Source organism: Mercenaria mercenaria, chromosome 3 (assembly GCF_021730395.1).
Source record: "Mercenaria mercenaria strain notata chromosome 3, MADL_Memer_1, whole genome shotgun sequence".
In the NCBI taxonomy this organism is placed as follows: domain Eukaryota; kingdom Metazoa; phylum Mollusca; class Bivalvia; order Venerida; family Veneridae; genus Mercenaria; species Mercenaria mercenaria.
The window spans coordinates 54,320,602-54,346,442 of record NC_069363.1 but is presented as its reverse complement, the minus strand read 5'-3'; the positions used below and the strand labels follow the sequence as shown (position 1 = coordinate 54,346,442).

At 37.1% G+C, this 25,841-nt stretch overlaps 1 protein-coding gene across 1 annotated transcript in view; it reads right to left on the bottom strand.

The window, feature by feature from the left end:
• LOC123525747 (nucleolar protein 4-like) overlaps positions 1-25,841 on the bottom strand; it is a 57,947-nt gene that overhangs the window by 5,131 nt on the left and 26,975 nt on the right. The window contains exons 2-6 of the mRNA XM_053539712.1: positions 20,590-20,733; positions 18,872-19,071; positions 18,482-18,605; positions 12,969-13,064; positions 1,545-1,638 (exon numbers count right to left, since the gene is read on the bottom strand). Coding sequence (XP_053395687.1) covers positions 1,545-1,638; positions 12,969-13,064; positions 18,482-18,605; positions 18,872-19,071; positions 20,590-20,733 — 658 coding nt within the window. The remainder of the gene's footprint in view (positions 1-1,544; positions 1,639-12,968; positions 13,065-18,481; positions 18,606-18,871; positions 19,072-20,589; positions 20,734-25,841) is intronic.

The following is a 25,841-nucleotide window of genomic DNA, read 5'->3' as shown; positions in this document are numbered from 1 at the left end:
CTCGCAGTACTAAGTGAAACCTAGTATCGTAGTATTTCATAGTTCAGTGTTTTCATACGTTGAACACCATAGTTACAAAAGATGAAGTCAGCGGAATAGTTTGTTGGCATATTCTTAGTCACAAACTTCAAAAATGTCACCATAGCAACAGGTGCCCTCGCGAGCGCTCCTGCTTAGGCATTGTGACAGATTTTAAAGCTTCAATTTGATACGGAGCGCGGGTCATGGTAAAAGCCGATAAGAACCGTCTTTATTGACTGTTCTCAAAGGGTGACATTGATTTTTTATTCCTCCTTTTCATAAATCTGGGAGGTTCTCAATTCATTTACCTGCTGATATTTTCCCCGAATCATAAAGGCTGCGTCATAATATGACAGCGAGAAAGACAGATTTTAGGTGGTCGATTGATTTTAGCTTTAAGAAATTGGCGTTATCGCACGGAGACAAGTGGCTTTAAAATAAATCTTAGGCTCTTAAACGTTCCGGGAATTTCTAAATTTGGGAATGTAATGAAAAGTCTTAGCGGGAAGTGGTGAAACCGCTTTAGCCTACTTTAGTGTAGGTTTTGTGAAATGAAACATACTCATTTTAAAGAACCTGTGAACGAAATAAAAGTGGCCGGCAACTATTCACCACTATTTCATTCCAACTGTTGAGTCACATTTAAAAAAAAAAAACTGAAAACACTACGATCTTTAATTCTTTGATTCTGAGTTAAATGTACAAAATTCTCAATTCCTGCTAATACTTAAGGATGACTTCTCGATAAGCCGGCCATGCTCTTGCATTTTAAATGAAACGAATCAATTTTCATAAAAGAGCTAACATTTCCGAGAATGATACATGTCATATTTTCGCCTGTTGCGTATATGAGTGATCGTATTCCCGGAACGAACATTTCCCAGGACTGGCTTATGTCTCCAAGAAAAGAAGGCGACCGCCAGAAACATGAATTATGTATTTACCAAAAACCCCCCTTGTTGAACCAGCCGCTGTGAATAAGAGAGCACGTTTTGATGAATCAATATTCACCAGATCTCTGTGTCTCTTCACAAATCTTCCAAATCCGTAGAAAATTCCCCCAAAAGCAGTGACAGGCGCTTACTGAGGAAATAGATGCCTGGTCTGTAGTCAGATTTACATGACAAGAACGTATCGGCGAAACCTTACACCGACATTTTGTTCAGAAACTGTTGAACTCATAAATTGTTACAAGCAATGATACCAATGTCCCGGTAAATGATTCCAGGAATAAATTCATCCGCTATCATTAAGTTTAGTCTAGGGTTGTTAAAAAGGGTTCGCTTAAGTGTCATTACCTGTGAAAAAGCCATTTGAGAAGGCACGGTGATGATTTCAGAGTAAGCCAGTAAAGTTAATATCATTTTCCGTATTTTCATTCTTACCTTGACCTAATCATTACATAATTTTATATCTCCCGAAAAGAAGGGTTACATTTAGAACTTAGCGAAATAGTAACTTCCCACTACCCTTATACATGTATAATATGTGGGTAACGTCTTTTACATTCGCATTTAGTTTACCTGTTTTCGTTTCCGGCTTTGGACTGGTTCCCTCTCGCAAAGGAGAAGAGCTAGTTTCTGTGCTCATTTCACTGTTAATGCTCGACATGCTTTCCTGAAAATAGATATGTAAAAATGTTAATGAGGTCCTATAAAGCACCGCTACAGCTTGTTTTGTATACTTCTTCGGAAGAAAAACACGCCAAAGTTATCAAGAACCGGAAGTTATCAAAAATATATTAGTACAATGTATTCTGTAAGTTATTCTTTTCTGTGCATGGATACAAATTATTTTCTTGTACATCCTTCCTACATCATTTCCTTACGGTTTATCAATACCTTTTCTACATAGTTGATAAATTACATGCGTGATTTCTTATACAGACACAAGAACCGTCTATTGAACTCGTTAAGTTATTTTTTTCTTCTTATCATACATTCAATAGCTGATAAATGAAATGGGGGGTGGGGGGTAACCCACTGTACCCAGCTTCCCCCGTAGCTTCACCCTGACTGGTCCCCGCTTCGAGCACAAGAGTTACTTTTCAACAGCTAACAGGTGAAATCGATGGTTGATCCCTTGGTCTCCGCTTTCCATCTAGCCCCACCCACATGACAAAACGTTTTAGTCTATAGTTGCTACAATATACTCTATCTATATCTCCTGTCTATACCCGTGTTCTGTCTATATCTCCTGTCTATACCCGTGTTCTGTCTATATCTCCTGTCTATACCCGTGTTCTGTCTATATCTTCTGTCAATACCCGTGTTCTGTCTATATCTTGTCTATACCCGTGTTCAAAATCAATATGAAAGTCTTTCTGCGAAGCTGTCAAAAAAAAACGGTCATTTCTCTTAACCTTTAGCTTGCTGATGGCAAGTGATTTTACCTTTGTGACCAGCGCAGACCAAGATCAGACAGTTCAAAGTCTCCAAGGTCTTCGACACCGAGGGCATAAAAATAAAACTAATTTTGTAAGTTAATATAACACTTCAATGTAAAGATGCACTCTGTTTTAGACATTAACTACGGTGTTCCGTTAGGGCCATCGTGGTTTCGCGCTGTCGTCCTAAGGGCGAAATCGCGAAGACACGATGCATTGACGCGAAGACATACGGTGTTCCGTTAGGGCCATCGTGGTTTCGTGCTGTCGTCCTACGGGCGAAATCGCGAAAACACGATGCATTGACACGAAAATACGATGCGATAAAGCGAAAACACGATGCCAAAAATATCGTGTTTTCGCGTTATCGCCTTCGATCTTCGTGCTTTCGCCTTCGCATTGAGTAGGGCGAAAACGCGAAAACACGATATAAATAGCGCGAAAACGCGATATTTTTTTCGAAACGTGTTTTCGCGATCTTGTATCATGTTTTCACCCTCTCAACAAAGAAGGTGAAACCGCGAAAACACGATGTTTTAATATATATGTTAGAACTTTACAGGCATACTAAAAGTATGGTCTGATATGCAGAGTGATTGCCGATTTATCGTAGATAGTAAGAATTATGGTTATATTGTTTTCAACCTGTAATGTAAGTCTCATTCATGCTTGAGTGTGATAAAAAGAATCACGTATTGTCGAACCTTAGTTAAAAGGTACATACCTTCTTTTTATACATATCATTTTGCACACTGTACCACTCAGCCCTTGATATGCGAATAATTCAGGGTATGGGATCACGTGATTATGTAATGACAGAATTTGAATACCATACACAGATACAGATGTATTGGTGCTGAAATACACTAAGCTAAAACATGTGTTTTATAGGTCACCTGAGTGTGTGCATCATTGTCTACTAGACAATTACGAACAATATGCAAATCACGACTCAAGGGTCAAATTACACCCCCCCCCCCCCCACCCCCACCCCCAACCAGGAGTCACTAAGTGCTACATATGCTTATATTAGAAAATGTTTAAATGCAGCAAACTGCTGCATTTACTCAGGTGAACGCAGGATTTTTATTTATTCCTTGGCGTTTGTTCTTTCAGATAAGTCAAAGTCTGGAGCTGTTTTATGCTGTTTCTTTAAGTATATCGCTTTATAGCTAGTCCAAACACCTCAAATAATGAAGGGGCGATGACTATAATGTTCATTTTTGAAGTGTTTGAACGAAGTAGAAAGTTTTAGCCAAAAAGAGATATATCGTCAGAAACAGCATAAAAATAGCTCCAGACTGGGACATATCTGAAAGAAATAAAAAAAAAAGGCCAAGCAACAAAAATTCGACGTTTACCTCTGTGTATTTCGGTATCTGTACTGTGCATTTTAATCACTTGATCCCATATCCGGGAATTAAGTCCAGAGAATATTTGATGTTTGGCCTTAATCAGGTGATATTCCTAGACAGAAGACAAACAGGATCCGGGTTGCAGATTTAATGAACTAAAATTTCCTAATTTCCTATTCAAAATTTATCATTGCTCTGCTAAATCCATACATGTGCATCAGTGTTTAAACGTATGCATATACTGTTTTAAACGTTTCAAATACTTCACCATTTAAACATCTTTACACCGTTAAGCAAAATATCTCAAGATCTCTTGAAGAGAACACGACAAATCCGGCTGAAAAAAAATACTCCCTGATACGCGAGTCCAATTCGTCTTCCGCGTTAACGCATGTCCAACCGTCCGAAGGCGAAAGTGCTATATAAAAATATCGTGTTTTCGTGTTTTCGCCATAGATCTCCCATCGTGTTTTTGTTTTCGGTCAGTAGGACGAAAACGCGATACAATATCGTGTTTTCGCGTTTTCGCCCTACTGACCGCGAAGGCGAAAACACGGTGGGAGATCGTGGGCGAAAACGCGATATTTTTCGCATCGTATTTTCGCTTTATCGCACCGTGTTTTCGCTTTATCACATCGTGTTTTCGCATCGCGTCAATGCATCGTGCGAAACCACGATGGCCCTAACGGAACACCGTAGTAATGGGAAAGGGACGGGAGTAATACCGAGGAATCTTGGGCGTTAAAAATCCATTAAATGTGGACGGTTGCTTTCGATTCTGACATTTCTTCGCGTGAAATAAGAAATGGTGTTTTTAGCAAGCACGGAGAACACAGAAGCAGACGACTGTTTTTCAATGCAAGAAACTATTACTTTCTGACTTTGACCGTAGAAAAAATAACAGAATCTCCACGTTTGACCATCACATTCTATATCAAATCATTCATAAAAACACATAAGAACCTCAATATGCAGGATTCTTATATGAACAACCGATTACACCATGAAATATTATTTGAGGAGATTTACCACTTCACAATTTTTGGAGTATGAATGAAGAAAACAATATCTGATAACAAACGGAAAAGTTTTGTCATCATCAGGTGACCTGATCAATACAACTGTATTCATTTACAAGCTATCAAAAACAGAAATTCTCATTTTAATAAACGGTACTTTATCAATATTTGAAGGTTTAACAATGAATTGGGGAAAGCAACCTGGCACATAGTAGATAGAGTTCGCAGCTGTCGCCGCATGTACTGTGCCAAGGGGGTAATCAATTTTTGACTAGGTTCAAACATTAAAGGTAAAGCGACAGTCGGCATCACAAAGAAATCGATACAGGTACAATATAACACAAATGTGTTATAACTTTTACTTTTATCTCAGATATCACACTGACTGTGTCAATAGTCTTTAGTACTTGTATTATGGTTTTCTATGACTTTTTGAAATTCCCTTTCTAATTCATGTTTGTAGTAAGTGTTCAGAGGGTTTTTTCTTTGATTTGTTCATCGTCAATATCCAGGTAACCATGACAAAGTACCCGCCTTTAAACCCATCCATCTCCGCAGAGGCAGAAGTAGTTAAGCATTAGCCCCTACCAATCCCATCCCCACCCCACTCCTACCCCCACCCCCGCCCAATCATTGTTTTAACTTGGGCTACATTCCATTTATGAAAAGGTATTGATTTATTACTTATGATATCTATCTCTGTTAAGGAAGGTGCATCCTTTGTTCTTTTCAGTAATGGTGGCTTTCGCCTTTCGTTCCTACACTATTATTATGAGTGTATTGTTGTTAGGCATCAGATAGTGTCGGCTTCGACTTCGTTATTTTAGACCGAATAAGGGCAGCATTGACAATTTGTCAGTTAAATATAAAAGTCTAGAAATAATCATTAAACGGACGAATTGTACAGCCCATTGATTTCATTTCATAAGATGTTAACTATAATACCAAGTAAATGGTAAAAATGACCATACTATGGGAGGCCAGTACGCACTGCGTATTGCCAATTGCTAAATGAGAAATAATTAACCCCAAATGCCAATTGCCAAACGTTTTATGTCCAATATAGACTGGTAATAGTCAAATAATAAATGTTTATTGTTAACCTTTAACCTGCTGGCGGCAAGTGATTCTGCCTTTGCGACCTGCGCAGACCAAGATCTGCTATCCAGTCAGTAAATTTTTAGTGAACACCCCTTTGAGTAATAAATGGTACTGCTCAAACTGAATGATGGACCAGTCCATTTTAGAAATTTAGCAGTTAATTGTCCACTCCTCGTGCCCTACCTATTCACTGGCTAATCTCAAGTTTTACTGAAAAACACATAACTTTAAGCACACTTACAATATATAGCATTTTAATAGTTGTATCATTATGACATATCAGTTAGTTAAAACATGCAGCTACATAATGACTTTAACCTTTAGCCTGCCAGCGGCAAGTGATTCTGCCTTTGCGGCCAGTGCAGACCAATATCAGCCTGCACATCCGTGCAGTCTGATCATGGTCTGCACTGTTCGCTATTCAGTCAGTAAATATTCAGTGAACACTTCTTCGAATAATAAATGGTATTGCCCAAATTGAATGATGGATCAGTCCATTATAGAAATTTAGCAGGCTAAGGGTTAATGTACTAAGACAACGAAATACATCAAAATAATGCAGGCATAAAACTTCCGTATCAAGTACTGGTTCGTCAAAGTTTTTATACGTTGTTTGAATGACACTATTATTAAACAGTGTCAATTAGGCAAGTGATTAATAATAATCTTGAAAGTCCGAACAGAAGAAACCAGAGGGACTTTGTTTTAATTTCCGTCTTGCTTTTCACCAACATCCTGTACACCACACCACCCCCACCCTCACTCCTATATCTGAGTTAACAAGAACACTCACTCCTATATCTGAGTTAACAAGAACACTTATACGCCCTGAGAAACGAAACGATATAACTAGATCTATATTGCCTTGAAAATGTCAATATGCATGTGTTGCGCAGAAAAATATCTAATTTATTTTAATATTCAAATAATACGTACTGGCAGCTCTTGTATAAACTATCTTCTTTTAGGCATTATTTCCATTTTACTGAATCCGGCAAAACCACTGGACAAGTTCAATGGATAAAAACCGTGAACGAAATAAATATTATACTTGTAGTGAACCCCTTGAACTCTTTCGGATGAAACTAAACAATGGTTCCTTTTCAATAAAGTTATAATTCTCAGTAATTCTCAAATAAAAGTGAAATAAAGTATAAAATCGCGGTTTCTATCTCCACGCGTCTTTTGAGACCTTGTTACTAAACTGTTACCAAGTTTAAACAAAGAATGAGAAACTTGTAACAGAAAGACAGAATCTTCGTTTTTAAAGGCACGTAGCTTATTTTCTGTACACAAGCTTGCTTACATTGTACAGTATCTATTTTTTGTTCTTGTTTGTGAATTTTTCTCAAAACTACAAGGTTCTGAAACGTTCCTAAACGGTTCTGTATTTCGACTAAGAGGACACTGAACAATACATCTATATCATGTTCCAATTTTCGACTGACGTTCATACAAATTTCAACAACGAAGAAAACCCCCTTAAAAATTGTAGTATGTATGTTTAAGTGTACATGTATATGAACTACGATGATGAATTTGGTGCAGCGTGATTAACATTTCGTGGCTAGAGGACTAGAAACATATTGTAAAACGAGGAAAATTACTTAATCCTCATTTTGTAAAGGTCAAGTGTTGTTATTTCATTGTCTCTATTGTTTTTACAATTTTGGTACATTGTTATATTCTTCCTCAATCCAAGATCACGCAGTTTTATTTTGGAAATTTTGACTAATTGAAAGTGAGTTTCATCTGTATTTTGACTTCCTGTATATGTCAAGGAAATGAATATTTAATTCATATAATATAAGAGGAAATACATGTATATTTCAAATATGAAGCACCTTGGTCATTTGTCAAGGGGTTTCTTGTTAAAACAGTTTTGTTTCCTGCAACTTGTTGCCCTTTGTTTAAATAGTCCAGTTTGAAAATCAGTACTCTGTCCATTATCAAGTTTCAATTTGTTCCAAATTTTCCAAGCCTGTCTACGATTGCCCAAATTCTGTATTGCTTTTTTTAGATTTATCTTTCTATTACTTTGAATTAATCGAGTTTTCGAGCAAAACAAACTCTGCTCAAAACCCACAGATTCCGCAAAACCCACAGATTCGGTTGACAAATAGCAAATTAATATTTTCGTGGGTACGTCCCCTATGCGTCGATTCTATAATAAGACCTTTTAGTGTGACAGTGCTAAAGTTGTGTTTTTAGAAATTAAATTACCATTTAGACGATAAGAATACGAAATTACTCTTTTACTAAAGCATCTTTTCATCAAAGTTCTGAACAACTTTAAGTCAAGTACATGAAAGGGAGGTAATAATGAAAAGTTTAGTCCAGTATTGCAGAGAAGAGAACTGAAAGTCCACAGCTCCACAGCTAAGCACTGTTTAAGGCGGTAAAATTCTCCATGAGCCAAGTTCTCATAAAGGCGGCTAATATAACTAGACAGTCGGGGCTTAGTTATGCTGATAAATGAATCACCTTAATATCTGAGTATTGCTAAGGTTGAGATTGAACCACTTAAAAGTTCAAAGTGGAGCAATGTTTATGGTGGTTAAAATTTCTCAATTGTCCAAGTACTGGTGCGGGTGGAAAATGATTTCGATTTATGGTGATTTTGACTGAATTTCCATATCCCAATACTGGAATTGTATGATAATGAGAATTGAAAGCCAAGACCTGTGTATGGTAGTGGACAGCCATAGTCCGGGGAGGATGTCGAGTAATTGTGAGGGTAGAAAATGAAACTTAACTGTCGAAACCTGCTAATGGTGGTGAATGAATCGCCAAAGTCCAGTTCTGGTGAAGGTGGAAAGTGCAGCTCTATATTCGAGCTCTTCTAATGGCGGTAAAAGAATCGCAATAGTCCGGTACAGGTGAAGGTGTGAAATATAACACTTTTGTCGAACACTCCTAATGGCGGTGAATGGATCGCTATAGTCAAGTACCTGTGAAGGAGTAGTCGAGCTCTGTTAATGGCAGTGAAAGAATCGCCTAAGCTCAATACTTATGGAGGTGAAAAATACTCCGCAGTCAAACACTGTTATGTAAGTGAAAGGCTCACTCTAGACTAATACTTAACTTTAGTGAGGTTTGATTTAGAATCCCTATAGTGGAGTATGTATGCGTAGATTAAAACAGTGAAATTCCATAGCGAAGATGTGAGAAGACGGTGAATAAAACTCAGTAGTAGAATATTGTGCAAGAATAATGAATCTTCATCGTCAGGAGCTCCGGAGAATATAAACCAAAGTCGAGATGCAGTAACATCCATTATCCGGTGCTGGTGATACAGTCTATATATGTTGGTGAAAGAAATTGAATAGTCCAGTACTAGTGAGTGTAGATAATTATTATTACTCTATCGAGTCGAGTAATTGTGAGGGTTCAGTATGAAACCCCATGATGGTGATTGAATCTGCATAGTCAAGTACCTGTTAGCGTGAATATTAAAATTCCAGAGTAAAGTACTAAAGGAAACTCAAAAGCTTATCACTGTTTATGGTGTATATTGTTTAGGGAGTATATAGAGTTGATCACCACAGTCTAGTGCTGGTGAAGGTGGACAATGGATGACCCTTGCCGAGCACTGTTTATGGTAAACAAAATAGTCCTATAGTTTAGGCAGTGATGGTAGATATTTATGGATTTCTATAGTCGAGTTCTAGTGATGGGTCTCTATAGTCGAGTTCTGGTGATGGATTTCTACAGTCGAGCTCTGGTGAAGGATCTCTATAGTCGAGGTCTGGTGATGGATCTCTATAGTCGAGGTCTGGTGATAGATCTCTAAAGTCGTGTTCTGGTGATGGGTCTCTATAGTCGAGTTCTGGTGATGGATCTCTATAGTCGAGGTCTGATGATGGATCTCTAAAGTCGGGATCTCTATAGTTGAGCTCTGGTGATTGATCTCTATAGTCGAGTTCTGGTGATGGGTTTCTATAGTCGATCTCTGGTGATGGATCTCTATAGTCGAGATCTCTATAGTCGAGTTCTGGTGATGGGTTTCTATAGTCGAGTTCTGGTGATGGATCTCTATAGTCGAGGTCTCTATAGTCGAGTTCTGGTGATGGATCTCTATAGTCGAGTTCTGGTGATGGGTTTCTATAGTCGAGCTCTGGTGATGGATCTCTATAGTCGAGATCTCTATAGTCGAGTTCTGGTGATGGGTTTCTATAGTCGAGCTCTGGTGATGGATCTCTATAGTCGAGGTCTGGTGATGGATCTCAATAGTCGAAGTCTGGTGATAGATCTCTAAAGTCGTGTTCTGGTGATGAATCTCTATAGTCGTGTTCTGGTGATGGATCTCTATAGTCAAGATCTGGTGATGGCTCTCTATAGTCGAGTTCTGGTGATGGATCTCTATAGTCGAGTTCTGGTGATGGATCTCTATAGTCGAGTTCTGGTGATGAATCTCTATAGTCGAGTTTTGGTGAAGGATCTCTATAGTCGAGTGCTGTTGACGGATCTCTAAAGTCGATCTCTTCAGTCGAAATCTGGTGGTAGTCAATATAGTCGATACTGAATCTCAAAATTCGAATGTTATCTTGGGTGCATTAAGACCAAACCTCCAAATTTAAATATTAGTGAGGTTTGATAATGAATCATAACAATCGAAAAGCAATAAAGACGGATAGCGAATTTCCATAGTCCTTGGTTCAAGGCGATACAACTGATCTCAGAATCAATCAATCATATGCTTGAAGTTTTAAACTGTTCCTCAAACTCAGTTGTTTAATCTTCGGCCATACCAGTGATTGTGGAGAGTGCAAGTCCATGACAAGAAAATGCTCTATAGTTAGGCCTCTATCGATGGTTTTATGTGTCCATTCTGATCAGGATGAAGAATGAATCTCCATAGTTGAGTACTGGTGATAATGGACAACGAAAGACCATAGTCCAGACCTGTTCATGGCGGTGAATGAGTAGTTCATTTGAGGTCGTAAAATGAATCTGCATAGCCGAATAACTTTAAATACGGAGAATGAAAGTCAGTAGTTGAACATTGTTTATAGTGGTGAAAGAATCTCCATTGTCCAGTAATGTTGAGGTAACGACTCTTTAATGTCAGTAGGCCTACTCTTTGACCAATGCAGAGTATTCAATGAATATCAGTTTTGTATTTCAGAGAAATAGGCCTACAGCCAAACAGATAAGCGATATATTTAAATAAGGCACATATTGGCTGCACATTTGACTTTGAAAAGATTTTTCAGGGCGAACCAGACTGGTATTTGTCAAGTATCTTGACAGGAAATGTACTCAAGGAATATATTATAGGCAAAATATACACCAAAATATGCACTTATTTTTCTGAATATCCATATCGAAACGACGGTGAAATTTTACAACAGAAAAAAAACAACTCCTCCCCATGCAGTCATATAGTAGGAAGGTATTAGTTTTTTTCAAGAGTATTTCCTGAATCCTTCTTAAAGTATGTAATATAAATATCAATTATAATAAATAAATGATGACGATGATAATGACGACGATGATGATGATGATGATAATCATGCTGTTGTTACTGCTGCTGCTATTGATAATGATGATGATGGTGATGATGGCGTTCAAGACAGAGAGGTTGTTACTACTCCTGTTACTGCTGTCACTGCTGCTGCTGCTGATGATGATGATGATGATGACAGAAACTTTGAAATCACGTTAATGTTCAGTTATTATTGTTGCTGCTATCAATGTTTTTTATCACTGTTGCAAATTGATATCGGTGATAGAGAATATGAAACTGACAAAGATTACATTAATGCTGCTGCTGATGATGATGATGATGATGATGATGGCGGTGACAATGATGATAATGATGATGATAATGACGGTAAATCTTACGGTAATATTGCATTTAAAACGAAAAGCTAAAAATGTACAACAATCTTCTTATGTTACTTTAAAAGTATGCTAGTTTATTACATATCTTCCTGATTTAAAACTTAAGTAAAAGCATATACATGTACATTATAAAACACATTAAGTGTCGTTATACATGTATAAAACACTTTGTATTCAGTTATTAGCAGGACCTCCAAATTCTAGTGACATTTTACGGGATTGCCGTGTGCATAATTAATACCAAAACTAGGAATTGCCTTATTTTATGTATAATTAGTCAGCAACACTGACTAATGTTTGGTGTCTGCTAACACTTGCACTATATCCAGACATTTCACAGACCTGTTGCTTTCGTTACGCTGAATATTTGGTTTGTTATCAATACTCGTGAGGACACCGAGTTAAGGGTTTGAACTTACTGACTGTATCTGTTACTGCTAAAGTACACTGACGTTTTCAAACAATAACTTAGGAATGTCAAAGTCTAATGAATTATGGAAACAGGGTCCAAGATTTAGATTTTGGCGACCAGCCTCACAACTCTAGCACCTGATTGGTATTTCTGTGCTCAAATTTGAAATTGACCAATGACAGGACAGCCTTCTGAGACTGGTGACAAACTCAGTTTTCTACCCTTAGACCTAAGACCATGCTGTATATCGAAAGAATGTGTTTATTTATACTAGATCAGTCGTCTTTCAACTAAACATGCTATTCTTTTTATGATTCTAAATAAATTTAATAATTTCTTCTATCAATTATGACTGAATTTATAAATGTATAAAGATAATAATTTAAAATTTATCTCACCTTCTTGGCTCATTAAATATCCCTCTTTCCATAAAAACTTAAAGTAATCAGTAAAATATATCTGTTCATCTACATGTATACTAAAAACGTTTTTGGTTATACAAAAAAGAACGTTACAAGAGTACAGTGAGTTTTTAAAACGCCTTAAACATTTTCGTCTCTTTTTTTCTGTGAACAAGAACCAGGGCGCGTGCTCAGTTCCAAACGACAATCCTTCCATTTAATGGCGGTACACATTTGTACCAATATTGTAATAAACCGGTAAAAGTCGATAAACTGAAAGAAGGCATACGGGGATGTCAAATATGATGTCGCCGTGATGTAAATGATCAATTATTGTAACATTACACATAATATAACAATATGTATGTAACACTACTGAAAACAAATGTTATACTTAAACAAATGTTATACTATAAAAGGAGTTACCTGGAGAACGGGTGTATCCGTTTGTCCGTTTATTTTTTTCGACATTTCAATATTAAAGTAATAACGTGGCCGGTCAACAATACAGAAATAATGGAAAGTTCACTTGTAGTTCCCCTCTATCAAAATTAACTAAAAACTTGCCTCCAGCGAATAGACAAAATATTGACCGTTTTTAGTCTATTTGTGTTAAACTAAGGAACAAATAGCTAGCTATTTATCCAATATTCGTTAACTTTAAACATGTTCCTAGCTTAAACACCTGTTCGCGCTATCATACTATCTAAAATTATCCTTCAAGGTGAAAAAGTGTTCAAATATCGCCAAATTGTCTAAATTAATGAAATACTATTTGATATTAAAAGCGTACAAGTACTAGATGCTATCCATACGTATACTGTCAGACAATGAAATCGTTAACGGTCATAAAAATGCCGAATATGGGTGCGAGCAAGCTGTTGTTCACAACATTGACAGTGTCACGTGACCTCTCAAGCTCCGCATCCAAAAACAGAGGAGCGAGCCGAAAAAATCGGTTTTCGGAGCATGCGTGAAATAATTTAGTAATAAGCCTATTTGCCGTGACGGTTTTCAACAATTTAAAGCTGCGACAGTTATAGGGGATATATGAAATATTGGACTTTTTGTACAAAACGACATACAATATAATGGTGATTTTGCAAACAGTAAACGCTCGAGGGAATTTAGAAAATTAGTTCATCTTATTGGTCAGATTTCCTCGTGTTACTACAACTTGTATTTGGTTTTAACAATTGATAAGTTTAAAAATACGGTTAGCCCAACGGGGGTAGGATCCCGATAGTAAGTCAAAATCCCACAATTAAATTTGAAAAAAAAAAGACGAACATAATTGCTTTTATTTAAATAAAAATGTTAATATAAATAGAAAGTGAACATTTTTAAGGTCGAACCTAAACGATATGACCATTAGGAGATGATTATGTTGGGATTTGCACACCTTTGTCAAACTGGGCAGAGGGAATTTTATCTGTATATCCAAATTCATTCCAATTAATCTCGGTCAGCCTCATTCCCCGCTCTCGGACTTAAGAGTTTTCATCAAAATACTTAGAATATCATCATTTAAGTTTGAAGTTTCTAAAACTTTCACTTGGGAGCAATCATGAGTTTATTAAGGGAAACGTCAAGACCATAGGAGGGTGTCCGTTAAAGTAAAAGGAAATGATAGGGTATTTTAAGGTGCCCGATCTCATCATGGTAATGTTTTAGATTTTGCGAGATCTAACAATCATACTCTCTATAGCAATGTTCACAAAAGTTTGGAGTTTCAGACTAACTTCATCCGTTACTGATCATTTATTACTACCAAATAAGAACAATTGCTGAATGTCTACGTTATGATATAATTGCCAAATGTCAATGTTTTAAGATGAACTACTTCCTGGAACAGGAGCCAGCCTCGGAAAGAATAATGTTCACTTGTTGAATATTTCAGGGGTAAAACTAAAGACTGATATAATCAATCTGTCATTTCCATTTATGTGAGCGGGAAGATAATGCGTTGGATACGAGCGTGTAAATGACCAGACGACACTTCATAAACTCTCAAAAATCAGATACAGGGGGTTCTCTCGTCATTCCAAATCACGTGGACATCTCAGTTGCTAAGCAACTGCAGTGACAAGCGGCAAATCTCCGGACCAACAGGCTAAATTTAGTCTATTTGAAGTTAAGCAACTATCGATCAGTGGAATTACTGAAGCCTGAGATTAGTTCCCCCCGAATAATATCAGCACACCTTCACAGAATTTGTACGTGGAACTTCAAAAGCGAGGAAGCGTCATGCTGGGGTGGATTGATAAGGAACAAACGTTGCCCTCTGGGAGTAATTATTCCATGAAAACGTGTGTCGAACCGGGTAGAGCTTTTAAAAGCTTCGTAGTCTGTAAAGATGGATTGGGCGCGTGCTAGGAAATGACAAGCCGTTCTATTCGTTATGCGACACTGAACAAGTTTTTTTTCTCTGAATTTTCATGAAGAGAAAACTAAGAGTTGCTTATAATCCTAAACTTTTTAATTTTCTAGAATCTTAGTTTCTACTTCCTATATGCTATTCAACATGCCAACTTCAATTTTATCGCCTGATATAAAATGCCAGGGATAGAAAGAAATCCTGTCCAATGTGCTTGGGCTGTGCATTTTCTAATTATTATGTTTCGTTGTCTTTTATACCTGATTTTAATTCAAATTGTTTTTTTTTAATCCACCTTCAAAAAGTTACTTATTATGCTATGTCAGATATCGTGATGTCTTAGCTTCTATCATTCTCTCTAATGTCACGCCAAAGGTATTTCAAGACACCCATCAAATATATCAGAGGGCACTATCGATCTAACTGGAAAATAAGAGCATTAAGTCACCCCTGTCGCAGGTACAATGTTTTAATGACATCGATCGATACTGAGGCATTCCGCATGGAGAGCAGCCACCGAAATTTTCGTTATTGATTTTTGTCCAGGTAAGCGCACAAAACCTGATGTATCAAATGATTTTTTTTTTAAATGGTTCTCTGTCACCAAAATTTATGTACGTATCGATTTTCATACAGGTAAAAGGAGGGAACCGGCAAATTATTCTCCGCAGCCAAATTTGTGTATCGATTTTTGAGCAGGTAATATAGTGGTTCAGCAGCGTCTTGTTACCACGTAAGCATTTTATTTCAAGAGGTCGCAGCATTCAAATTAGCGCTCGCAGCCGAATTTTGCGCTATTGATTATTAGGCCAGGTAAATTTAAAGAGAATGAACTGATTCTCAAAATAAATGGGGAGGGGGGAGTACAGTATCGCTGAACAAACTGTATCGATTTTCGTCTTATATTCAGGCAATGAAAGGAAATTATCCGGGGAGTTTGACAAAAACTCACGTCTAATAAATGAAATGTCATGTGTGACGATGATGAGTTTACTGCACCTTTGATATCAAGCTGCACAGTCATCGGCTCTCTTTGATGTTCCAATGAAATGATTGTTTAGAATAATCATGATGAAGGCCTTTAAGAAGAAATACTTATATAAGTCGTAGGTTCATAGTATGTGCTCAATGACCGGTCAGTATTCAACATACGTTTGCCGGGCTAAAGTTAAAACTGAAAAAAAAAATCGGTTAAAATCTATTTCTGATATACATATCTATTAAATGGCCCGCCGATCAATTGATGTATGGCGTAGTTTTCTCCGACAGTGTTAACCGTCGGTGGTACCAAAACTATTGTTTTGTATGGCTATAATTCTTTAGACTCTCTTGCAATCAAAATCTTTTGCAAAAGAGTTTTGTTAATTTATATCACATATTTCTTTGGTACACTGGTAGAAGCGGTTTATGTTTCACACTCTGGCCGTAGGTCCCCTGGAGAAGCCGTGCAAGTCACATGTGAGAGAAATAATCGGTTAAAGACTATACTACTCACTTACGATCATTCCCTTAAAAAGTTAAAACTACACAGACTCTACGCTCATTTTATTGTAATTTATCGTTTTATAGTTTTACCACATATTGCCCCATATACAAAGAGGTAAAAGGTCGCAATAAAACATGAAACTACAGCTTTTATCGACCCGTCGTTAAGGTAATGAATATGTCATTTTATAATGATAGTTTCGTCGATACCGACCGTATTTGAAATTCATATTTTTTGGAACAAAGGTTACAAATTTTAGGAACAAAGGTTGCACAACATTTTGATAACAGTCGAAATAACAGATATATCGAAAAATTATTCACCCGTATTACCTGAAACGCGTACTTTAAAAAAGATAAAAACAGGCTCCATATATAGTGCTCACGTGAACTTTATCTTAAACGAATGTGATCAGCTTTTTACGGCTACTTAGCCAAATACAATATTGAAAAACACCAAAACCAAAAATTAAACGTTATACAAACTTCGTACAAAAAAAAACAACTAAATCCCTTTCAGCTAATTTCATAATTTGATAAATAATAATAATAAATAAATTATAAATTACAAACAAAAATGATAATCATAATTCATAATTCGTCAAGATAAGTCAAATCTTTATTTGCAATATTCATAATATTATATGTAATATCCTAGTATTATATGCAGCAAATCCAAAACTTAGGTCAACGTTACGACGGTACGATACGAGACCACGATCCTACGACATGACGGTAGAGACTGAGATCGCCGACGGTATGACACAACACTACGATTTTAAGATATGACGGTAGTTGAAACATTGTGCTAAAGTGTGCCGTCATAAGCGTCGTGCCGTTCCATCATATCTCGTATCATACCGTCGTATTCTCGCATTCGTGTTCCGGCACACTGTCTTGGTCTCGGATTGTACCGTTAGCGCTACAAATTATCAAAAGTCGACAACGCGAGTTTACGATACGAAAGCACGATGGTACTAAACAACGATACGATACGACATCACGATGGTACTAAACAATACGATACGACATCAAGATGATGTGATGCGACGGTAGTTGAAAAGTCCAGAGCTTCCGGCTCAGGTAAGGTCACGTTTGTAACACTACGACAATGCTGTCGTTACATCATGATGTCGTGTCGTACGGTCGTAGTCATATATCGTACGTTTACATCATCGAGGCTAAGGTTTGTAATAGGCCGCTAATTACGTATGGCCTTTGATGCAATACAGTGTCATCAAAATATTACGAACTCTGAATTCGTTCACGAAATATTTATTGTTTGAATGTCTTTAATGAATCATCATTAGAATATTTTAGCAATTTCAATGTTAACTCAAAAGAAAGCTTTATCGTTAAGATAAGTAAAGCTTACAGAAAGAATGGTACTTGTGCGTATAGACCTTCCTAGATTATTTTGGAACTTATATTTTAATAATGATTTACATTACAACTTGTATTAAGAGACAACCCAGGGGAGACAAAAAGTGGTTTCTTAACAGTAATGGTCTCTAAATAAGTAGTCTTTTTAAAATAAATAGTACACGAGGTATATCCAGCAAGTTAATGCTTGACTTATTAGAACCAAACTTTTAAAGTGTTGCGTGTGTATTACAGGATTCCGTACCGTGCCGAATTTTAGATTACGACAATTATGACAATAACCGGAAAAGGTTGGTAAAAGTGTAGGTACATACAAATTATTACAAACATGCAACACCAAAACATGATACCATGTACCTCGTTGTCCATATATTCGTGAGAAGGGAGGTAACCGTTATTTCGCATGTGATTCAGATATGTCTGAGTTATAGGCACGCTGAAAAAAAAATAGTTCATAGATACAAACCACTAGCACAAGACCAGAGAGAAAATACTATTATGCATGTTATATCCTACCCCTAGGTACTAGTTAACTATTGGACGATGGAAGATGAATAAAAACAATTGTATGCAATATGCATAGTACCAATTTGCCGAACTGTGTGTTTTAGGCGAGGAACACACCGCTAAAATGGGCTTGTATATTTTTCCGGTGTTCCATGGTTCTCACGGGAATCTAGAATATAACATATACAATGGCACTTTCTGTCTGGTTTGGTGGCAGTGAGGAAACACTTGTATTGTAATACTGAAATGAAGCCAGTAGGCCACTCATTTTCAGGGGTGAAAGACTAGACTTTTCACGAAATTTCTTTTCTCTTTTTTGATACAAAGGTTAAATTCTAGACTTTTTGTAAAAAGTTCAAATGTGCGTTTATAAAACTGTCATTCATTTGTCTAAGGAGATGATCTCAGACTTCTATTTTATTTAATATAATATAAATAAAACACGAATATGAGTATAGCTGAAATGGTTATACTTTATCAGACGTAGAATATTTGCAAAGAAAAAATAGGGTATATGCAAGCTGAAAGGGAATGAGTAAAGTAATAAATACATAATTAGCAAACTGGTGCCGTTTACCTGTAGTTTATGATATGTGGTTGATGCCCCGCTATGCCATTGTGGCGAGGGATTACGGATTTATCGTCGTTGTTATTGTTGTTGTTGTTGTGTTTTGGCGATACGTCATTTCCTATATGCATTCGTTTCTGACAATCGGCGCAGGCCATGAGAAATCTGGTCACCGCTTCCCGTGGCAGGAAAGAGTACGTCTCGGCTATCTAGAATGGCGGGTAAATAATTTTTAAAAAAATATCACGATATGGTCATATAACATGACATCTTATAGAAAACGCCTGTCAATGGTTTGTGTTATTGACCATTCTATCATTTAACACAAAGTTCAAATGGCATATAATGAAAATCTTTTTGAATGGCTTGCCGGTCAATAGTTAAAGCTGTTAGGTCAGACTCTGCTATTGATTTTCCGTAGGCGTACATTGTAAGAAATGACTCTGTATGACCCCCTCAAAACTTTCGTTGACACAAAACAAAACCGCCATTTTTGAGCATAGCCGATCCAACTACCCTCAATTGTGCATGGAATCCTGCTAGTACTTACTTTACTAAATTGCAGCTTTCAGAATCAAATTGCACAGACAACATTACAGTTCAAGATTTTAAAGATATTTTCATGATTCAAGGCAGCACAGCTGATATCTCATTGAATGTTACGGATTTCCCTACCCTACATTTTTTTTTAACTAATCCAAAGCCGGCTTTCAATAACGACATTTGACCACCCGACACTTTTTTTTCAACTAATCCAAAGCCGGCTTTCCATAATGACATTTGACCACCCGACACTTTTTTTTCAACCAATCCGAAGCCGGCTTTTAATAACGACATTTGACCATGCTAGGCCGCATCATGGAAAATAACTCTGATAACATTAACTTCGTATTTCACTCCCAGTTATTTCCCATCGTTTAGATGCCAGTCTGAACCGAATGTTGAAAGTGTTGTCACGCACAGCTAAGCTAAATTAAAGTATTTCAAAATCTTAAAAGCGACATACAATTAAGATAAAGTATCTAAGAGAGATGTTCCCTGTCGCATGTGTTTATAACAGAATTACATCAAAATTAAAATGCTGTGATCTGAAACTACTTCTCGTTTTACTTCACAAAGTACAAAGTTGTCTCTCATTTTTCTACTAAAATGTCGAAAATACAACAAAACTTAATCAATACGTCGCTTTTGACAGACTTCTACGACCATTAGTGTCCCATCACATGTTCGCCAGTATGCGAGCTAAACCAAATGGTTCGCGTGTGCTGGTTTCTACAGTGGACCATTAAACCACTATACTGCTGACGAATGGACTTGAGGCAGCTATCAGTTGTCTAAGTAAAAGGGAAATATTTTGCCAGAAAATCAGCGGAAACCTGCCTCAGTGGCCACCTTCCGACCCCTTAGTGCATCATGGTGCTATATGGATTTTTCCATGCTATTTAAAAGTTAGAGACCAAACAGACTTTGTACTATGACTATCAAGTTATTTACTTCAGTACGGTATCATATTTCTTTATTATATTCTACAGAACGAGGGCTGAGCGCGAAACTATTGTATCTTGTTCTTTATTTAGTTACAATAGTTTCGCGCTCTGCCCACGAGATATGATTTCAATTTGTCAATATAGCTGACTGATTAATATAGATTTGACTGTATAGCCAAACATTTTAACCAGAGATCATTTTGATAAAGTGCTTTTTGGAGGGGACAGGGTGGGACTTACGGCTCGGTAAGTTCTTTTCTGTCCAGCGTGTTTACCGCCTCTCCCGTCCATCTCCACATGTACACTGTAGATGATGTCGAAGAAGTCCTCAACGATCGCTACTCGCTTGTACTCCTTGACATGATCTAGGCTCGTTTGGTCAGTCTGGAAAATAAAACAAACACATCCTGGTATATAATGATACCTCTAAACCAATCACCCAAATATAGAGCTGTGATATTATACAAGTAGTTAGCATAATGTCTTCGCTTGCCTCCCTGACTGAATGATTATTTTTAACAAAAAGAAATATTGTAACCATTTTGTTTGTAATTTTTAGCAATGTCAGAATAGCACATTTTAACTGATGCATGACTGGACCACTTTTATGGTCGGAGCAAAGGACAATAAAAATAGAATCAACATGCTTGAGTTATGTCCTCCATTGACGGAGACAAGGGCAGGACAAAGGCATAGGGACGGGAGCCAGACTATAGCATATGTCTTTGTTATGCGACACACCCTTCTTATAAATTTTGAAAAAGTATTAATTAAGACTTGTTATATGAATCCGTGTAATCATGAATGCTATATAAAGCCGTGTGAACATTAAAAAGCCATATAATTCCATGGGGACACATTGTTTATGGATCTGTGGTTGCCTGGTCTATCTATCAAAAATAAACTAATGTTTGAAATGCGTTATTTACGTTATTCCTCCACTTTTTTGTGGGCTACCTGGTAGGTTGTACATCAAAACTGATCCGCGTTATGTATTTGCAGGACTTTAGTACTTTTTGATTTTATTAAATGACAAAATGCCAGCGGCTATGCGTGCGTTATTAATAGCATGAGCACGCGCTCGGGGCTGGCTGGCACGAGAGATTAAAGGATGTATTTAATTATCATAATTGTCGTTTGTTTTGTCAATAACGAAGTTGCATATTGAAATATGTGAATACTTTCAGGCGTCTACTGTGATTTTACTTTGATGGTAAAGTTTCTTGAAAATTGCAGTATAATTCTGCACGGCAAACTGTTTACATAAGAAAACATGAAGGCAAATCTCTTCTTTCTTGTTTTATATATATTATATGCAAGCTTTATAAGACAGAAGAATACGCCATGAAGAAAGAGGCCTATCACTTCTTATGCCGGGCAAGCGCCACATCAAATGGTGCATAATTATTACACTTTTGGTGGGGAAGAAAACAACCGAAAATTTTACTCCAGTTAGATCCCATTACACGTTCTACTGTAGCATAAACATATATGTACATGTAAAATAATTGAGGAAAATTGATCAAAGTAAAAAAAATCTGGAATATACAAAAATATCAAATTGGTTCTGAGGTTTTCATAATAATAAGTACCGTTTCTGAAGGTTTTGTTTTATTGGTATCTTACCTTTATCTGTAGCTGTAAACCTTTGTTTAAAAACATATATGAGCCGCGCCATGAGAAAACCAACATAGTGGCTTTGCGACCAGCATGGATCCAGACCAGCCTGCGCATCCGCGCAGTCTGGTCAGGATCCATGCTGTTCGCTAATGGTTTCTCTAATTGCAGTAGGCTTTAAAAGCGAACAGCATGGATCCTGACCAGACTGCGCGGATGCGCAGGCTGGTCTGGATCCATGCTGGTCGCACACCCACTATGTTGGTTTTCTCATGGCGCGGCTCATATTACTTCAAATATGACATACGTTTTCTATATTACGCCAAGTCTCTATAGAAATGCCTGCTCTACAGATAATGAGCGGAAACATTTTGTGTTGTAATGAAGGGAAAGTATTCGTTTTCCGCAGCTTCTCCAGGACGGAGAAAAAAAAAAGCGCGGAGAACGTTCAAGAAACAGATTTAAATTCTGATCATTGCCCGTATAACGTGCGACGGACGCTAATTTTCTATCATAATTCGATTTGGGATGGGATCGGAGTCTGGGGACATCCGAGACTAGTTTACGGAAAATTTACATTGATCCGCCATTTAATACTAAACTTGTTATTGTTGTCCTTTTACGGATGTCACATTACTCGGAAATATAGGATACAAAAAAAGAATACATGCGTTTTTCCTTTCATTTACGTATTCCCTTAAATGAGTGTGACTCTTTTTTTTCTAATTTTGAAACTCATTAAATACTTGTAAGAAGGAAAAGAAATATAATGTTTTTAATAGGCATATAACATAAAAATGTGTCGCAAAATAGACAATGTGTTTAAGATTCAACTTCCGAAGACGTCCAAGAATTCCGTAAATACACAATTACAGGAATCGAATATAACTCTAGATTAATACATTGATAGATCAGCCAAAAGCGAAGAATGTGTTTGCTATTTTATGTCGCCTTTCTTCAGTAAATGACTGTCAACCGTAGAACATTACGTCTGTTTACCATTCGGATTGCCTCGGATTTATACGTTATCCGAAATGGAAAAAAGTCCTGTCTATGTATCAAGTAATTATTTTCGACGAAATAGGAAACGCAAAAAGATTTCATTTTATTGGGATTGAGTGACTTCTTTATAGGTTTAGAATTAACCCGGACTACAAAATGTGGAACGGCCGTCTCAATATATTTCTCATCGCGCTCCCAGAACGAAGTACCGAAATTGAGGATGTCTTAAGGCTTCCAATCCGTGATTAACAAGACTCTTGTATTATGTTACATCCATTTTAAATTAAGACATATTTCGTTAGTTTTTTTCCTTCAACCATTTGTAACATAGATCTGATCGCTCTTTGTGTGTGTGTTGGGGGGGGGGGGGGGAAGGGGGCTGGGGGGGGGGGGGGGGGGCATAACATTAAATGCTTGTCTCAATATTGTTAATTTTGTCAAGTCAGTGAATACATTAAGAACATCAACATGGATCAAAAAACAATAAGCAAGTCCTTTCAATAAAAGTTAAAATGTAATTAAAGGTAGCCCATCTCTTTTTAACAAATTGTTTTTCACATTTTCATTTTACTTTTTCGTACATGGCGTTAAAGATCCATTTAAGGAAGAAAAATGGCCGTTACATAGAGTAAGAACTATATGACTGACTTTTATAAAAATTTGTTCTTGTGCCTGCACACCTTTTTATGAAAGCATTTTAAAAGGATGAGCATTTCTTTTGATTTCAATATAATTTCCAGTTTTACATTTCCATTTAATAGATATCGGGATGCCTCAACAACCTGAACAAAAAGATAAGTTTTAAAACTGCGTACAGTTTCGAAATTCATTTATATCCAGTCTATGTTACGGAACCAAGATAGATGATAAAAGATAGGTAAACATTAATTTGACAAATGCAATGCAATTGTTCTGATATTCGTACCTTTCTTAGGTATAGTATGTTTATCAAATTTATACTTATGCTAAAAAATCTCTATCATACTTGGGCAGCCAGGACAGGAAAATTTTATTTTTAAAGTCATCTAGTGAAAATCTTACATGTATTATGCGCTAAGCGAATGATTAGGCCAAAGCAATTTAAAATTGATCAATGTCAGACTGACAATCTTTAAAATACAAATCAAAGCGATAACCGACAAAATATAAATGAGCCACGCCATGAGAAAACCAACATAATGACTTTGCGACCAGCATGGATCCAGACCAGCCTGCGCATGTTGTTCGCTAACGGTTTCTCTAATTGCAATAGGCTTTGAAAGTGAACAGCATGGATCCTGACCAGACTGCGCGGATGCGCAGGCTGGTCTGGATCCATGCTGGTCGCAAAGCCACTATGTTGGTTTTCTCATGGCGCGGCTCAAATATAAGTCAATTAAGAATCACCGATTACTCCGCAGTCATATTTCTAATAATCTTAATTTCTGTTCTGGGCACAAGTAAGACACTTTATATTTGGCTGTTTTCTATATAAAGTAACTTGCAGGATTGATCAGAAGCTATGTCCCGCGTGTACGATGCGAACATGTCGCCAGGGGCGGTAGAAGTCACTCATTTTCTATCCAAAATGACAGGGACAATTAGTAACATTTCTCAACTAAAATCTCAGAAAATAGATGGCAGGATAACATGGTGATGTGAGAAAACAGCCCAGGGAAAACCACTTTCAAGACAGTCTTGCGTTCTAACCAGCCGTCAAATTGATCTTAATTATACAGACCTTGACGCACTCGGATTTAAAAAGATCGACTGGACTTAGTCAAAGCAAATTATTTCGCAAAATAAGGAGAGCTTTTGTTATGAAATCAATAATATGTCCATTCGTTCAAACTTCTATACCCACATGTAGTCTGCGTTACCCATCCTAACTACCGGAGTTCCGTTTCGTAGACGAATGCCTAGCACTCTTCCCACGTTGCGTTCCTGGATATGGAACGCCGTGTCGCTTAATTTTGGAATATGTGACGTTCTTAAATCAGCTTAGATACGCATATTTAAAATCCACACTGAATCTTTTTTCACCTGGATTATCTAAGTGTGATCGGGCACAAACAAACTGTGGTCCTAAGTTTAAGACCGACCTCTGCTTCTTTAAATCAAGTTCTTTGAAATTAAAACAGTTTTAAAAAGATATACGTATAGTGTTTTGTTTAAAACGCCTAGAAACACACGACCCCTTATGCCGCCTGAAACATATTGCGACAAATAACTGAAGAAAAAAAACAATATCATAAATTTCGTGTCAATATCCTGACTTCTGCCTTAAAGAGACGTAAAGTCGACAGTTCTTGTATTGCGAATTTGCGGGTCTTGATTATTTTTTGTATAAAAAAGGTTTCATATCAATGCATTGTTGTGTCTCAAAATCCAATTCTATAAGCATCAGTACACCACCTGAGTTAATTCCCAGGTAAAATTATCCATCTAATATGGTCCAAAATAATAGCTTTATTTCTCCAGGCTTTCTAATTATCTAACTATCTTTCCTTTCACATTACTAATTGAGCGTCCGAAACTACTTTCCGTCTCGTGCGGACGTCGCATCGCGAGCATTTGTGTTCCTAATTAGTTGATAATGGAACTTATTTGTTGATGTAATTGCCCTGACAGAATTGTAGGATACATACAAATAACGCACGAAACATGAAAGCCGGCAAAATCCCGGGGGTCCTGAGCAAATTAGGTTAAACTGAACAGACAGGTGAAAGATATGTTCATCTGCGACTTGACAACCACAAGAAGGATTAGAGGAACTAATAATTAGGCTTATTATTTCCACCGGTTTCACCGATCCTGCGGGCGTTTGATCTTAAGTAAATATGTCCAAAGTGGGGAAGTAAATTGTACGTTTAAGAATTGTCGCTTGTTTAGCT